General features: G+C 39.2%; 2 protein-coding genes and 1 non-coding gene across 5 annotated transcripts; 2 read left to right on the top strand and 1 right to left on the bottom strand.

The window, feature by feature from the left end:
* Nucleotides 1-415: 415 nt before the first annotated feature.
* On the top strand, nt 416-7,290 carry LOC106964466 (kelch domain-containing protein 1-like). Of its 3 annotated transcripts, XR_001428431.1 has the most exons (14): nt 416-779; nt 1,878-1,948; nt 2,168-2,285; nt 2,704-2,816; nt 3,556-3,646; nt 3,736-3,834; nt 4,373-4,447; nt 4,858-4,916; nt 5,008-5,120; nt 5,214-5,286; nt 5,578-5,662; nt 6,142-6,221; nt 6,460-6,596; nt 6,962-7,053. XR_001428431.1 is itself a non-coding variant. In XM_015060011.1 (13 exons), the coding sequence occupies exons 1-13, from the start codon at nt 645-647 to the stop codon at nt 7,089-7,091; spliced, it is 1,242 nt and encodes a 413-aa protein (XP_014915497.1). In that variant the 5' UTR covers nt 419-644; the 3' UTR covers nt 7,092-7,290. The 3 variants fall into 3 exon arrangements, 2 of the variants coding, with proteins under 2 accessions (XP_014915497.1, XP_014915499.1); XM_015060011.1 differs by lacking the exon at nt 6,460-6,596 and having other exon boundaries at nt 419-779; nt 6,962-7,290; XM_015060013.1 differs by lacking the exon at nt 6,460-6,596 and having other exon boundaries at nt 423-746; nt 6,962-7,290.
* Nucleotides 7,291-7,604: 314 nt separating this feature from the next.
* Nucleotides 7,605-15,777, bottom strand: LOC106964467 (LIM and SH3 domain protein 1-like). Its single transcript, XM_015060014.1, has 7 exons — nt 15,552-15,777; nt 14,954-15,048; nt 13,536-13,620; nt 10,137-10,244; nt 9,176-9,245; nt 8,990-9,078; nt 7,605-7,806 (listed from the first exon to the last, which is right to left on the bottom strand). The coding sequence occupies exons 1-7, from the start codon at nt 15,618-15,620 to the stop codon at nt 7,633-7,635; spliced, it is 690 nt and encodes a 229-aa protein (XP_014915500.1). The 5' UTR covers nt 15,621-15,777; the 3' UTR covers nt 7,605-7,632.
* Nucleotides 15,778-17,218: 1,441 nt separating this feature from the next.
* On the top strand, nt 17,219-17,290 carry trnac-gca (transfer RNA cysteine (anticodon GCA)). Its single transcript has one exon. It is a non-coding gene; the product is annotated as a tRNA-Cys (tRNA).
* The last annotated feature ends 48 nt before the right edge of the window (nt 17,291-17,338 follow it).

A 17,338-nucleotide genomic window follows, 5' to 3' on the forward strand; every position in this document is an offset into this window, starting at 1 on the left:
CTAAAAGCTGACTGGTTAACTGAAGCCTTCTGCTTGGCAAAGCTGACGTATTAAATTAAATTTATACGAAAATATAAATTCCACCAGTACATTTAGTAAAATTTCACAAAATGTATCACTTAAGACTTAGTTTGTTAGCATTCTCCTCCTCTCCTCTCCTAGCGTTGATCTCAGGAACTTTGTAATTAACTCAAACTCAACAAGTGTTTACATCCATACTGTTGTTTGCAACGTTTCTCTTATTTCGGATTGCGTTATTATTTAAGAAGGCGAACCCGAGAGCGAATTGGTAGGCGTCAGCAACACAATAAAGAGCTTTACATTTTAGGGATTCTTTCTCATTTAGTTCAGGTCTACTACTCCCCCTGCGCGCGGCGTGGTTTCGCCTGCAGAGGTGAGCTTGCATTAAATATCTCCCTAATGGGAGGAGTATAAAACAGGAGAGCGAGCCTGAAAAACACGTTTTAGCCAAATTCTTCAACACCGTCAGCTGTTCCCCTCTCAGCCGCAGGCGGCCAACAGCCTGCCGGTGTCTCGCTAAGCCTTTAATTTCAGCTTTAAATCCTCTCCACTGACAGCGGTTTTTACTTTGTTTTTAACTGAGCGTATTGGACGGTGAACCAGCGCCGAGTCCGCGTCTGGGGATGGATTCAGCCCGGAGGGAGGCTGCTGTGAAGCGGCTGGAGAGGAGCAGCCACACGGCGTTCATACACAGCAACACTCTGTATGTGTGGGGAGGTTACCAGGTGAGAAAAGGCGGATGTTGGCTACCTGTGCAGGTAGGAGGAAGGGACTGTAAATGTGTCTCTGTGTTATTATTATTATTATTTTTGCCGAATATTCAGGAGTGTGAAACGTCTTGTTTTTTGGGGGGATACTTTGAATTAAAATGTTGCGCATTTTTTGGGGACTAAGTAATGTAGATTACTTGCTTCCAACTGAACTTTGATACCCGATTACATGCTGCTGTTCATTTTGTTTGCAAGAAGTATCTTATCTGCGCTGCACTCCTGTCTCATGCGTCCCCCGTATTACTGTATTTATGGAGCAGGGATGTCCAAGTCCATTCCTCAAGGGCAACTTCTAGAATCAACTCTTCTCCAACACACCTGAATCAAATGGATGACTTGTTGCCAGGCCTCTGAAATGCTGCTGAGGGAATTCAGCCATTTGGTTCAGGTGTGTCGAATAGATGCACTTAAAAGGTGCGGGGTAGCAGGACGAGACTTAAGCTTCGCAGATGTACAGAATATTGTTTTAGTCTTTGCTGCTCTCTTTTAACTGTATGTTTTGTAGCTGTATATTATTTTTACTTTATGCACTATTGAAATTGATTGTAGTCCAGCAATTTTCAGAAGATTAATTGAATGAAATCACATCAAGGTGACCATTTAGGTCAGAAGTTAGGAGTTTTAAAGTGCTTTACGTTCACGACACGTTTGGAGCGTTGGTAAAAAGTAAAAGCATGCTTTAACTAAAACTTAGATTTTTTTTTCATATACACAAGTATTTCACATTGTGGTCTATAAGACTATTAGAAGGTATATTAGACATAAGATTTGCACGTGAGAAGGAGATGATCTGAAAAAAGATTAAAAGTATCTCTAAATGACACAGAAATGATCGCTGAAACTAGTGCAAGTTGAAAGCTGAAATTCACACCAAACTTGTGATCCTTTGACACTGAAACTAGTGAAAAGTGTGAGAATAGATGAATGATGCATATCTTGCACACTATAAACATTAGTGTCAAAATATCCTTGAAGCTATACCGGAACCACTGCGCGCTCAAGTCTTGCGTCCTCTTTGCGACTTTTTGTAGAAGATGAAAGGAACATTGAGGTCTGTCTGACTGGCTTTGCTTTGTTTCCTTGCAGGTAGTTGCTGGACAGGATGTTGTGTTGCCCAGTAGTGAGATATGCCTCTGTGATCTGGACAGTGGGAAGTGGTGAGAAACAAGGCCATATTGAAGCCGTGTCATTTTGACCTTAAAGTTAGGAATGCAAACTGGGGGGTTTCTTTCCTGCTTCAGAGATGGAAAAAGTTGTTTTGTAGAATCGGTAAAAAAAGACAGACTGCAGTCAGTTTTGTTAAAACTGTAACCTTCCCTTGGCAATGACTACTTTAACCCCCCATTCCCCCCTTCTTTTTTGTTGGGGTGAAATAGGGAGTGTAAGGAGATCACTGGAGAGAGTCCCACAGGCTTATCTGGTTTCTGTGGCTCCAATATTAACAGCACTCTCTACATTTTTGGAGGATGCGACTCTGACGGATATTCCAACCAGGTGAGGAGCTCGGACATCAAACTGTGAATGTCTCCCATTTGCAGGTAAAAAAACAAAAACAAAACGCATAAAATCCATAGAAGTCACGAAAATCCAGAGAGGTTTCCGATTGCTAGAAATGGTGTCCGACCAACTGTAGCTTCTATATCCAGTCGGCAAAGTTTCATAATGATGTTTGAAAAAGCTGGAGGAAGTTTGCCTTGTGGGTTTTTACAAGTTCTGTGTGTTTGGTTAAGAAATGCGGTGATTTCAGTCTCATACCAGACTGTGTTGACACTGCAGATTAGACGCCGACTGGGGCCAGAGCTTTTGGTCAAATGGACTTGAGGCCCTGAACTGACAATAAGAGATGAAATTAGTTGTAAAATTTAGAGCCAAGTATTTGACTTGGAGCAATGCGGTCCGTTTCTGTTCGCAGATGTTCAGCGTGGATGTCGCTCAGCCATGCTTCTCCTGGACAAGAGTCGCCGACACTAAGGGAGTGACGCCCTCGCCCCGTGACAATCACTCCTGCTGGGTGCACAGAGGCAGGTCAGTTCAGCCTGCAGCAACTCCACTCCATCAACCCCAACCCTACCCCTACCCTGTCTTTAGTATATAAAGAATAGACGCGTATATCTAAATAAATATGAGTATTACTAAACATAAACTTCAGTAATGAAAGTAAAAAAAAAAAAAGCTGAAACCAGTCATATGCTGCTTCATTACATTTTTTTTTCCTGTTGCAGCTTGCAGCCAATAAAGGCAAGAAAATGTCACCCAATCTATGAAAGTCTCCTTATACTACTGAGCAAATACTTTCAGGTTTTTGATTGATTGATTTTATTTAGTTTGTTTTTCCTTCCACTCAACTTTCCAAGTTGTCAATAAATGTCATCTGGACAAGTGTGTGTGTGTGTGTGTAACACTGATGTATTAAAAACTTTCATCAGTCTTATGCAGTATTCTATTTTTTTTCTGAGGATAAATTTTGGACCTTCATTAGCTATAAGCTCTACTCCTCATAAATAAAATCTAAAAAGAAAATGTATTGCTTTGTGTGCAGGGAATCTGTTCACATTTTGAGCCACCCTATTTTTCCAGACATCAAAGCTTACTAAGGGGAATGTGCAATTGGTGACATGAGCGCCACCAGTTTCTCAAACTCCACCATTGTTTTTATGTTTTACCATTTTTACATTCTATTAAGGGATGAATTAAACTGCTAAAATGCCGTTTTCAGTTGTTTCTTTCAGTATTCCATGTTGATTGTAGCTTATGGTTCTTGCAGACTGATCTACTTTGGGGGATATGGCTGTAAGACCGTAGCAGAGGCTCAGAACACATCATCGTCAAGCTTCATCGTAGAAGAGATGTCCTGGGTAAACACCCAGCCTGGCAAAGTTCAACATTTTGTTGCTTTGGATGATTTTTCTTAAACAAGATGCCCACTTCTCTCACCTCTTCCAAGGCAATGATCGGAAACACTTTGTTTCGGTGCTGGGGATGGAACAACGAGGTCTGCGTCTTTGACACGCGGTCCTCTACGTGGAGCGCACCCGCGACTCGGGTGAGGTGGAATATGGTGGATGGTTAAAATTTTTTTATTTTGTCTGATTTACCAGAAGTTGAAATTTAAATCTGGCTCTTAAAGTCGTCTTTTGTGTACGTGTGTGTGGTGTATGGAGGATCACATTTATTTTATTTTTTGTGGAGAACTTGGGATTTTTTTTTTTTTTCTTTTTCATGGAACAAATTTGAACTTTGCACAGCACTCTCAACAAAAGAGACTAATCTTCTAAAGAAAGAGACAAAAGCTAAAAATAAAAACATAATTTTTTTTTTTTTTACTTTTACCCTTCAGAGATTGGGAGTCTGTGTGGATCCCTTATTGAAAATATTCCCTTCTCCCCTCTGCTGACTATATAAATTTATGACCCGTTCCGTACCTTCAAAATCGATGCACCCTGATTATGTTGTATTAATCAACTTCTGACAGAATTATATACATGTTCTGTCAGAGCAGCTCCTCTGACGGCTCCATATTGCCGCCTGTCTGGTGTCTGAATGTTAACAAGAAGATTTTTTTGTTTTTTAATCTCATCCAGGGTCCTGCTCCTTCTCCCAGAGGCTGCCATGCCAGCTCCATACTGGGAAACAAAGGTTACATCACTGGTGGAGTGGTGAGTTTTTCGAGCAACTGGAAAACTCAGCTGAAGCAATCTTCTCATCGCAGCAGACATTCTTTAGCAAATCCTTCTAGGAAAAACTTTCATGCCACAACAAGTTATGATATTCAAGATAGCTTTGTATGGGATTAGACTTCCCTCTTGGTAGTGACGGTTTGGGTAAAGCCCTTTCCTGTTTCAGTAGCTCTTTCCTGTTGTGACGGGACAGTGGGCCCCATCCACGAAATGCAGATCCTGTGATAAATGGTTCTCCTCTGAGCTTGTGTCTTGCCCTGTCACCTCTAGAAACTCTGAGACAAATTAGAACTTGACTCGATCACCTTTAACCAAACCTAGACCCCACTGAAGTTCCTGTTTAGTGTTCAATGGCCCACAAAAATGATATACTGTCCTTTTGTTTGCAGGAAACAGAAGAGTTGGACATTTTCTGCTTGGACCTCGAGACCTGGACTTGGAGTAGATTGTAAATATCTTCTTGCTCATATGTGCCTCTTTATGAAATGCTCGGCTTATAATTTTACTGTCTTTTTTTTTTTCTGTTCTGATTTACTCAGTGACAACTTGCCTTGTGTTTCACCCTTGGGGCGCTTCATGCACACCATGAACTTTGTGTCGGACCAAACTCTGTTTGTATACGGTGGCCTCGGCATGGACGGGAAAACCCTGAGTAAGTCTGACCAACTTGAGGACTGTGAAGTTTGTCTCCTTCTGACTGGGTTTCATGTTAACTGCAAAACACCGTTTATGTAACCACTTCCAGATGATGCCTGGCTGTTTAACACACAGAAGGGAGAGTGGACAAAGGTGAAGCATCCACACGAAGATAAGCCCAGGTAACTGACCTGTTTGCTTCAAAAGATTTCTTGAACAGTTGCAGTTCTGTAGAATTAGCACTTTGGATCCTGATCTCTTAATCAGTTGGGAGGGAAAATGCTCCCAAATTCCAGAATCCAAAATTTAGCTGACCAGGGATACTGCCAAAGAGCTAATGGCTGAAAAGGTATAAAATAGTTAATCTGCCAAAAGATGGTTGTCAGGTTCTTTCCCTTTTTATCGGCCATTTTCCAAAGACTTTCAGCTAAAGATTCTTTTTTCTTCTTTCTTTTTTTTTTTTTTTTTCCCAGGGTTTGTCACACTGCTTGCCTGGGAAGTGACGGTGATGTCGTCGTCTTTGGTGGAAACAGTGACTTCTGCGTCCTCGTGGACTCTGTATGTGAAAAGACAATCAATCCAACTCCCAACCTTATTTCTCCTGTTTCATATGGAAACCGTATCCTACCCTTTACACACAGCATCAACAGGCCGCAGCAAACGGCCAATGTGCCTTTTAAACCTAATGGGAGCCAGAGATCAAAGCAGTTGCATAATTCACTTTAAGTGGTTTAATGCTTCAGATGATGAACCACGTTGCTGTTTGATTTTCACATCTTTAATAATGCATGTGTAAACTAGGCAGTCTCAGTTGTATTAAGTGACACACATGTTCTAAAGTGAAAAACATAACCATAGTTTGGTCTGCTGAGCTTTGTAGACCTTCTCTTTTGAGTCATGCCTCACACATAGGATGTGATTTTATTTTTATTTTTTATTATTTTTATTCTTTTGTCCCTAGCTGCTCAGACAGTTCTTAACCTTTTCCAATGCTTAATGTCTAATGAGGCATTAACGCGTCAACCTTTTTTTTCCAGGTGTCAGTCATGAGGGCCCCAAAGCAACATCACTGCAGGGACGTTTTAATCTTCCAGACGCAGCCGTATTCTCTCTGCAGGTATCGCAAACCCTTACTTAAAAAGCCCAGTTATAAAATCCCAGCCTGGCCTGGATATGAAATAGAAATTTAACAAAACCTATATAAAGACTACGTTTAAAAAAAAAATAATTTATGCAAGTCTAATCTGAATACATCCATGTCTTAATGTTGTAAATTTAAGAAATGCATATTTAACTCAAGTCGAATGAAGGAGGCGTTCTTTTTCTGTAAAATTTTCTGTCCTTTTTATATGTAGAATCATCATTTATTTCAAGCTTCCTGTGCTAACGTGTCATGAAACCATTTAATCCAGAGATGAGCGGAGAGAACCTGGTCTCGTCTCTGAAGTTGCTGTCCAAAGCTTTAGTTTTCAGAACTTTTCAGGCTACATAGGTATTTATTTCATGAAAAGTATTTCTCATTTAAGGGATAAAATGTGAACCGAATTAGTTTATGACAGTATAAATGTATATGGCATTTTCTGAGAAAAATATTTTAAAACATGTTTGCTTGCAGATGAGTTCTCTCACATATTTATTGTTTACAATGAATGTTAAGTTAATCTTTATCGTCAGGCCGTTAAACCCCAGGAATTGAGCTCTTGTTTGCCTGTCTTGAAATTTCTTTTAAAAAAAAAAGTTGCTTCTTAAAAATGACTAATTTCTTTTTTCACAATTAGCAGTTTGTTTCACAGCTTAAGCAAAGTGGACTATCCTGAGCACATCTAGGATTTAATTGATAGACTTTCTTTGTTCCAGGTTGTGTGAAGATCTAATCAGCAGAAACTCTGAGCTCTTCAGGCTCGACTTGTTGCCGTCGAAGCTACATAAAATAATCAGCAGAAAAGCTGCACGTTTGTCCGCCATGAAGCTGACGCCGACAGCGTGAAGGACTGTTTTTACAACACTACCTCTGTCCCCGCTACATTTTTTTTATTTTTTTGATGACTTTATGATGGTGCTTTGGTTTTGTTTTTTTTTTCACTTTAAGATGATTTGTAAAAACAACATCTTTGTTTTTAAATGTTTGGGTAAAATTTTACTGTGACGCGTTACATTTTTTTGAATAAAGCTGCTTATATTTCGTATTTTCTTTTCCAACCTTAGAAGGCACAGAATGGCAGATAAGCAAAATTGAAGTTTTAAGCAGGAACAACAAAAAAATAAAACAAGCATTTGTATTTCAGAAATGAATGCATCATGAAGCTACAACCTGCAACCGTTAAATTGAATTTTATATTGAATTTTACTTTTTTTTTTTTTCTTTTTTTTTTATTGGGGTAGATGGCAGTTCCACTTTACTGAAAAATCCCAAAAGTCAAATTGCCTGGAAAAACAAACTCTTTAACATACAGCAGTCAGTCTAAATCCACATTACAGGAGTTTGTCCCCTGCTGTGTGCTTCGCCTGGTTTGCATGTATATCGTTTCTCAAATAGGTCGGACATAATTGGCCGGCAGCATTCCCCTCTTCCCGGTGCGCTGGTTGCATCCAAACATCCAGCCCTCGTCGATTGGCTCGACGTCTGAGACCAGATCGCCTTCCTGCAGAGAAACTTCATCCGCCTCTGCTGCCACGTAGCTGTACAAGGCCTGGTAACGCTTCTGAATGAGAGAAGGAAAGGGTTGGGTGGAATATACATGATGTGCAACATTAAACCTGAGTTGAAATGGATTGATTTGCATTTGATTTCCCTACCTACTGGAGAAACGAGTATAGACCGTTACAGCAATGTTCATTCAGGTGTGCACACCCACAGATGTCCAAAAAATAAAGCGGATGTTTTTGCCTGACATTTCTGGGATGGATTTCTAAATGTTTTGTCCTTGAAATGTCCCTTGTCTCATTTGATCATCTTCCACATATTTACTTAAACCTCTTCATGGCTTACAGCAAACTACAAAGTGGAAGTCCCATGACCCTGTTTCAGCCGTAGCTTTCTTTTTCCTAATCTTCCATAAAGGCCATATTTTTCTGAAAGGCATTACAAATGGCAAGTCAACAAATTCTCCCAGAGTTGTGGATCTCTGCAGCTCCTCCAGAGTTACCACGGGCCTCCTGGCTACTTCTTTTTCTAACCCTCTGAGTAACCATGGCATAATGTTGAAGCTGTGCCAGATGCAGGTGAATTGTATGCCACACTTTTCAGATTTTATTGTTAAAGTGAAAACTACATACCATTTTGACACCACATGCACAACTTTTTGGAGGCGTCTCCCGAAAATCCAAAGAAATTATATTGAACATTGTGACGAAATGAGAGAAATGCTTTTAAATGTACAAAAAGAGTCTTGCAGTCTAAAAGCACATTACACTGCTCCTTAATTCACCATAATATGTATGTATTGGCTTAATGTAGTGTTTTATCTCCAAGAACAAAGGCAGCTACAGTAAATTAAACTTTTTTCTCCAGCAACAGTCCACCTGGTGAAATTTACATTGCAGTTCTAGAGACGGAACAGCAAAGTTTTCATTTGTGACCAGAACCTAAAATCTATCATAAAAACATTGTTCCCAAATTTCATTGTAACTGTTAATAATGATCTCTTGGTACACTTTTCAACAACCCCCTCCCCCCCAAAAAAAATGTCAGCGACAAACCTGCAAACATGTTTTTGATTGCGGTGAACAAAACTTCCTACGTTACCTAAATGCATAACCTAAACCAAGCTCTCAACATATGTAACAATTTAATCAAAAATCATTCATTTTTTCTTATGTGATTGCTTAAGATCAGCTGACAGCCTCCCACTCTGATTTAAACACACTCTGATGTTATTGCCTCACCCCTCCACTAGGTGGCGACACAACAGCGGGGCACATCTGTCCAGCAGGCTGGTTGAATCTTTCAGGGTTTGACGCTTGCAATTCTTGTTCTGCACAGACACAGACATTAACCATGGCCATGCTTGTGTAAAAAAAAATAAAATAAATAAAAATAAGAAAGTCATAGCAAACATAGAAACATCTCACCTTGTCTGTTTTCAGGAGGAGGCGCATCACTTCGAATCTTACTTTTCTCAAACTCTTCATGGTACTTTATCTGCACAAACAAAATGCACATTTAATCCACAAGAGGGCAGTAAATGCTTACGCTGAACTGTTTCCTTCTCGGCAGGTTTTGCTTTAATGTGAACAGTTCACCATTTTAGGAGATGGCAAGAAGAGCAAACATATTTGCACTGTAAATCAGGTGCCGCAGCTTCAGCCCGCAGAGAGCGTAAGGAGAATTAGGGAGAGGGGAGTTAATGCCACAGTGAAGTTCTCCAGGAGAAAGTGCAGAACAACAGTGGGAAAAAAGGAAAAGGAGAAGGAAAAAAAAAAAAGATTATGGCCTTTTGACATGCAGCTTAATACCCATCATTCCTATCTGTAACAAATGCTCTCATGAGAGAAAAGGGAAGTGTGTGTGTCCATGTATTTGTGTGTGTGTGTAGAGCGGCTTAGTTTATGTCCACAGCTGAGAGATTTTGACCATATAGGGCAGCTGCTCCACAGCGGACGAGGAGAAATGTCAGAAATGTGCCTTTGTGATTCTGCAGGATTGCACTCTGACTTCCTTCGCTGCCATCTGCAGGGTTCCTGCACTCTTTACATGTCAAGGTTCCACTTTTCCACGCACAGATTGCCAAAAGCTCCTGATCCTTATGAGCCATTTTAAAGTTTTAATACAAAAAGCTCGCAATGAAAATGAAATCCACCAACACCGTACACTGGAAGGAGGTGACGGATGGACTGATGGACACAATTCCAGAGAATTAGACAGGAAACAAAGTCTGGAAATACACATAGGTAAACCTGGAAAGAAGCTCAAACTTAAACTCTACCTTATTTTTCAGTTCTGCTTCTTAAATCTATCATACTGGGTGGTAGTTGGCTTGATTGTGTGTTTGTGGATTAGAAAATCTGGCGTTAGAGTAAAAACTGCACTCACGTTGCTAATCTGGTCTTGCGTCTTCTTCAGTCTTTGCATCTCTGGTGTGTCGACCACCACGCTGAAGCCTTTCCCCTTGTTCTTCTCAAAGTCCTCCTTGTAAAGGGCCTGCAAACAATAATCGTCTTTCAGATGAAAAGCTGCTTTATTTGTTGCCAAGTGTCACAAAGCTCTTCGGTATCCGAACTACAAAATACTTTCTCCTTTAAACTGGAACATTTAAAGCATTGATTTCATCTTGTTGAAGTTTATTTCCAGCTAACATCAAGCAGGACAGTTGGTTTCTTTGACACAAAGTTGTGTGGTGTAGATACGAGCAGTTATTGTCTAACATACTGGATACACAGGCTGCACACCCACAGTTAGGTTCACAGTTCTGCATTTGCAGATCCACCTGTTCTCATAGCAAACATCTTAAAATATTTGAAAGAAAATGGAACTTGGGAAGCTAAAATACCTAGCCACAATGTTGACACATGATTGGCTGGTGCATATAAATCCAGGAGCACCATTTATTTTCCCAGGCACTGATCGACTGTAGCCCCTCAAAGTGGAAAAAGAGAACACTATATTAACTTCTGCAGTAGTAATAATGCTGTTTCCACAGTGCGATAATATTACACTAAATATATTATGGCATATTTGGTGTTTGAACCATTAAAACAGACAATTAAGCACTTTTAGAAGGGGTCTTAAGTATTTATGGATTTTAGCTAATTGCAAGCAGCTGTGGTCACTAACTTCTACAATACCATTGGTCTGCTGTACGTTTTTCTAATTTCTTAAAGAACTTTGCTTGACTGTGACATTTAGTAATTAAAAAATTGATTAAAAAACAAACATATTTTTGCTTACGTAAATTGTTATTGTGCGGGACGTAAGAGGTTTTTCAACTGAATTTTGAAAAAAATAGTTATCCGGACTTCCTCGCCAGATATGAACGTATTCATCGTAATGACAACAGAAGCATAACTAAATCAAATGTTTTACAATTAATGCAGAAAAAAAGCCACAGTTGAGCTGTGATTTAAGTGCCAATTTGTCGCAGTTCCCTGCGGGGGGAACATTTTACATTAAACAAAGTCGAAATGTTTATTTGAAACTAAATCCGAGATCCCTGCACTCTGCACACGCGCACATCCACAAAGGCACAAACACAAATGAGTCATGTTCTTGCTATGAGGAACACGCTGCTGCGAGCGAGTTCAACTGCAGAGACTTTTATGGTTATAAACAAAGACGTGAACCACTTCATCCAGAGGAAACAAGGGAGGAAAACTCTTCGGCTTTACATCTGATCCTTACAGCTTTGCAATATGAAAGCAATTACTTTAGTTGGCTGTTAGGAATTGCTTGTAACCAAAATAGATCTCCTCCTGGGATTCTTCGTGTTGTTGCAGCTGGCGTGAAAATAATAATGGCTTGAACGGGGTTTTGTGGTTTGTCCGCTCTTCCCAAAAAGCAGTCGTGAGTAAACCTCAGTGCGGGTCAGAAATACTTGTCGTGTGTGTAGTGCTAAAACACTAGTTGCCACAGTTCTTTGTTTATTCTGTGCTTCCGTTTGCAATTTAATCCAAAGCCGTTCCTGTGGTCCGGTCTTTGATCCTCCTGTTAAAGAGCTTTTTTAATCTTGCAGCAAGAAGGTTCTGGGTTCGATTCCCGGCCCTGGTCTTTCTGCATGGAGTTTGCATGTTCTCCCTGTGCATGTGTGGGTTTTATCTGGGTACTCTGGTTTCCTCCCTCAGTCCAAAAACATGACTGTCAGGTTAATTGGCCTCTCCAAATTGCCCCAAGGTGTGTGTGTATGCATGGTTGTATGACTCTGTGTTGCCCTGTGACAGACTGGCGACCTGTCCAGGGTGAACCCCGCCTCTCGCCCGGAACGTTAGCTGGAGATAGGCACCAGCACCCCTCCCGACCCCGCTGAAGGGACAAGGGTGTAAAGAAAATGGATGGAATTGAATAAAATGAAAAGTGTTCACATCACATCCCTTGAGATTTTTTTTCCCTATATTTTTCAGGCTACAACTTGACAAATAACACATAAAATCATAATGAAACACATTTTAGTGAAAATGATGAGGATGCATTTTTTTTTTTTTTTAGAATGTGTCACCAACAGAAAACGGAAACCTGTGGTGTTCATTTGTCTTCAGCCCCTTTTACTCTGGTGCCGTTAAATAAAATTCACTACAAGAGTCTCCTAATGTGTAAACAGAGTCTACTTGTGTGTAATCTGATCTTAGAGTTAGCTTATGAAACAAAGTCTATGGCTTTCAACGTCTCACAGAGCTCTGTTCAATCCATTGTCTGACAAAGGAAAGAGCGTAGCAAATGGATATGGTGGGAGAATCTGAGATACCTTCTCTACCCTACCTGCGTACCCTACCCTACTCGAGTTTTCTCCCATCCTTCGCCCTTTAAGCCCGCTTTGTCTCAGACGTCAACACGCGTTGCCAATCGGACAGCTGCTGGAGAGGATCCCACAGCTGTTTGGTTCCCCTTGTGTTCAGGACCAGCAGAGTGCCACACCATGGTGAACTGGGACCAGCTGTGCGCCTGTACTGCCAACTCATTTATCCGTTTGATAGTCAATACAGTACCCTCAGATGACCTTCAGAATAGCCACTTCCACCGCTGCATCAGTTCATGTTAGGCTTTTATGTTGATGAAAGCGAGTTTTATAGCGTTATAATCAATATTAAAGGTTCGGTCATGTCTATTTAGGAAGCAAAGGGCAGAACAAGTCATCGTTAGGCATAACGTTACACTGCCTGATCAGTGTATGGGTTTTCATCCAACTATCCTCTGTGTCAAGTTAAAGATTGTGACTGAGAAGCACAAGTGGTTTTCAGTCTTATGAAACCACAACCTTAAATGGACATAGCATTTTTAATCATGTTGCGAGACAGGGGAGAGTCTCCAAAGTTACACTGCAAGGGAATCTTTTTGAATTTGCGTGACTTGGAGGACTTATCCCTGAGCTCAGCTTAATTAGCTGGCAGGAACAGTGTGATTAGATCAGAGCTTAAGAACAGAGAAGGTACAGAGGGACTCTCGTCTAAAGAGCAGTTCACTGACAAACTTTTTTTTTTTTTTGGAAGAAAATCTGTCAATGTTAGCAGCAGCTGAGACGCAAACATCTGGGATTTTGTCAACGGCTGTAAAAGAAGACAAGTCAAAGCTTCTACTCCGCAAATAATCCAATAACAGAGCACACTGATGAACTGAAAGTTAAGTCTGATTTACCTGCCGGAGCAAACATGGAGCTGAACGAGTGAGACGATTAAAAAAAGAAAGTTACACCAAAGCCTCGCCGATGACATGAGATGAGAAAATGTACGGCTCCTCTGTCGGCAGGAGAAACGCGAGAAGGCAGAGAAAGAGGCCTGATCTCACCTGGCTGTTGAGCAGGCTCTGTTGTTTCAGACGTAGATTCTCAGGGGTGTCGGTCACAATGGTGAAGGAGGTTTTGGGATAATGCCTAATAAGTGTGTACATAAAGTAAAAAGCATTAAAGAAGTTGAATAAATGAAGTAAGTAAGTAAGTAATGAAGAAGAAATACATAACCTTTTTTTTGGGGGGGGGGTTATCTATATTGAAGTGCATACAAACACATAATATCTGTGTTTGTACGCACACAGATATTTCCAACCAAAGCTTTTCGAAACACCTTCATCATGACTTAAGATAGGTCAAATTAATCTGTTATCCCACAGAGTCTTCCAACATGCTATTCTTGTTTAGGAGTTCGGAAAATCTTCTAAAATGATCAATATTAAGTCGTGATACGTCCCAACTGTAGGTGTGTGAATGATGGCAGTCTAAGAAAGATTCAGAACATCTGCCCAAAAAATCACAACTGGGCCTGATCAGCTCAGACCGGCTTGATTCTAAAGACTTTTGGTACGCCGTGTAATATTCCTGCGTGACTTGTCTTTGACCAAGGCAAGATAACACCAGTTTGAATAATTTGTTCTGAATTCAACATGAGAAATCACATGAACATCCAGTGGGCAGAACCATTAGAACAGCTGTCATGCCGAGAAATAGGAATTGCATTGACATTTACAGAACTTCTGGTTGTCCTCCTTTAAATTCCATTTGTTTTTCTTCTTCCAAACTTTTAAATCCTTGAATAATGTTAGGTTAGCTGAAAAGGAAGCTATCAGCCCCTTTCTTTAAACTGAAGAGAGAGACCAGAGACACAAATAAATGTTATTCATCAAATAAACGTAGTTTCTAATCTTGTAATTGTTAATTGAAGCCTTTACAAATTTCCCCAGTTCAAATCCGTATAATAAACGTCATTATTCGCATTTGTGATTAGATAGCTTTCTGACTAGGATAATTCATTATTCGTATAAAGTTTATTATAAATATGAAACCGGTTCATTTTAAAAAAGGTGAATTATTACTGTTCAATGGAAGTTATAGACCAACAAATAATTAGTGCTTACTTATGAAGTCAAAGATACAATATTTTTTTTATATTGAGGCTGTTTTTTTTTTTTTTTTCCTAAAACAACTAGTAAAAAGGAAAACAGTAAAAGACCAACACAAGGCCTGGAAGATGCATCCTCCTTCAACTGATGTTCACTTGTGTGCCAAGTTTTTACTAAAATATCAGTTTTCTCTCTGGTAAACTATAAATAAAAGAGAACGTGAGTGAAGTCTAAGAAAAAGAACAGCAACTCAAGCTTTCAACTCTTGAGTATTCAGTCTCTGCTCCATTTAAGTATTTTGAAATTATTCAAGAACTTAAATTAATTGCTTATAGTCTTCAACTTTTATTGTTCGCTATGAATGCACTCACATAGTACAGTAGGGTTTCTTCTCAAAGCCTTTGTAGTTGTTCATACTCAGGGCCATCTTGCAGACTTCACAGCTGAAACAACCTTTGTGCCAGTACTGGAGGGAGGGGGGGGACAAAATACAAAGGTTTGCAAAGCTCTATAAAAATAACACATTCAACATCATCATCACATTAGAAATTAAAACACTTTCTTCAGTTGCAATTTTTTTTTTCTTTGTACCTGCTATAAGATCCCTTTCGCTTTACAAATTTTTTAGAGGCTTTTGAGAAACCGGACATGGTTGCTGTACTCCCTCAGGGTGCTTTGTTTGTGACAAATATAGAAAGCCATCTGGATCAAACTCAAATGCCGAAAAAGAACATTTCTCTGGCTTTAAAATTTTAAATAACAAACAAAACTGAATGTGTCCAAAAAACAGCTAAAGGAAGAAGTGATCCCTACAGTAAAGGCGTGTGTAAGAGTTATTTGACTTATTCAAGATGCAGAGATTGGCATAAAAGTATCAAATAAAGAATATCAACAAAAAATTAGGTCAACAAATGTCACCTCCGAACAACATAGTGATACGTGAATAAGGTTAGACTTGTACCATCTTACCTTATCAAGGCAGTTTATTTTTTCTGTTGGATAAACTGGCTTATTGCATCTCCCACACGGTGGATTCATGGCAGCAAGGCGATTCTTCACACTTCAACAACAATAAAATCTCTGATAAAAAAAAAATAAAAATAATAATGAAAAACCTTTTAATGAGTTATTGATGGGCAGCAAAAACAGTTACTGTTCCTGCGTTTTGCATGGACACATTTCTGGTAATATACTACACCCGAAGTCAAGGAGGAGTTAAATCTGCCTGGAGCGTTCACTTGTCCTCGTAAGATTGAATTTTACCGCATTTTATGAGAATATAAAACTAGCAGGACTATGTCATTAAAATTGTATTGCCATTAAAAGCATAACTTAATGCCAGCACTAGTTTCAGAGTTCTTATTAATTGGATTTTTTTCTGCAATTATTTAATTTTTCATAATCAAATATAAACGCTGGTTGGCTTTGAAGTTAATGTCTATGTTGTATTATGTTGCATTACTCATATTGCGGATTACTGTGGGCTAATTTATTGATCGATCACAACAAATAATTCGAATTGTTCCCCTCCCCCCCCCTGCACCTGAATGCAGCATCATCTCCATTCAAGCAGTTAAAAGAGTAGTGAAATTTGTACTGGATGATATATATCCAATATACATATTATACGCCGTATTTTAAAGAATATTTTATGTACGTATTTTATGCACATAAATGACAAAAAACTGGCTGCACTGGGGTCACACAACACAATGTGACGATAAGATGCAAGGAGATCCCAGATGAAAAAAAATATATATATTAAAATTAAAATCTAATATTATAAATATATTAAAGAAATTATAGAAAAATAAATTTTAAGAGTGTTACTGAAACAATTTATTTTGTAAACGACTTTCAATCAATTACGTGTTTGAGATACTTATCATAGCTAACTATTATTGAGTTATTACAGTAAGTAAAGACAGTTTGTACGCAGATGCAGCATCTTAGAACGTAATATTAAAATATGTAATCGAAAGGTAAACAGGTTCTGTCGTAGTATTGAAAATCCAATCCTCTATAATGACTAAATGGCTCTATCTGCTGGAAAACAACATAATAACAACTGAGTCCGCCATTGTTGTTCTCGCACCGAACGTCACCTCCGCACCATGTTAGCGCCATATTGTAAGTGGCATTTTTGGTGAATCTCGGGCAAAAAAGATGAAATATGCAACATAAACACGGATTAACTATTATAATTGAATTATATGAAAGAGATATTGTTTGATGTATTGACAGAGCTTAATTAAGGTAAGCAGCATTAAAGTAGAACGATGTACTTTTTTTGTTTCAGTGGTAATAATTATAGATACTCTAATTAGCATGATTGTAGTGTGTAAAACGTAATCAGCAAAATGAGTTAAATGTGAAATGCAGTGTTTTTCTTCATTTGGAGTGTATATTCGACAGTATAGTGTCTTGAGGCAAAGTTGCCACTCACAATATGAAGAAAGCGCTGATGCAACGTGTCTATCAGTAATGTAGTCAAAGTGATTTATATGCTCAGCACGAGGTAAAATATACATTTACGTAAGAAATACTTATATTTGGGAAGTACTTACACCAAAAAGAATGTCAAATAGTGAGTTGTCATAGTATCTTAAACATGTGGGATGTCAAAATATGAACGCGGGGGTATAGCTCAGTGGTAGAGCATTTGACTGCAGATCAAGAGGTCCCCGGTTCAAATCCGGGTGCCCCCTGTTTTTATAAATATATGATTCCAGATCTTCTTCTGGAAACGCTTAACT

Source organism: Poecilia latipinna, unplaced genomic scaffold, assembly GCF_001443285.1.
Source record: "Poecilia latipinna isolate Pla-1442-1.1 unplaced genomic scaffold, P_latipinna-1.0 Scaffold1676, whole genome shotgun sequence".
Classification (NCBI taxonomy): domain Eukaryota; kingdom Metazoa; phylum Chordata; class Actinopteri; order Cyprinodontiformes; family Poeciliidae; genus Poecilia; species Poecilia latipinna.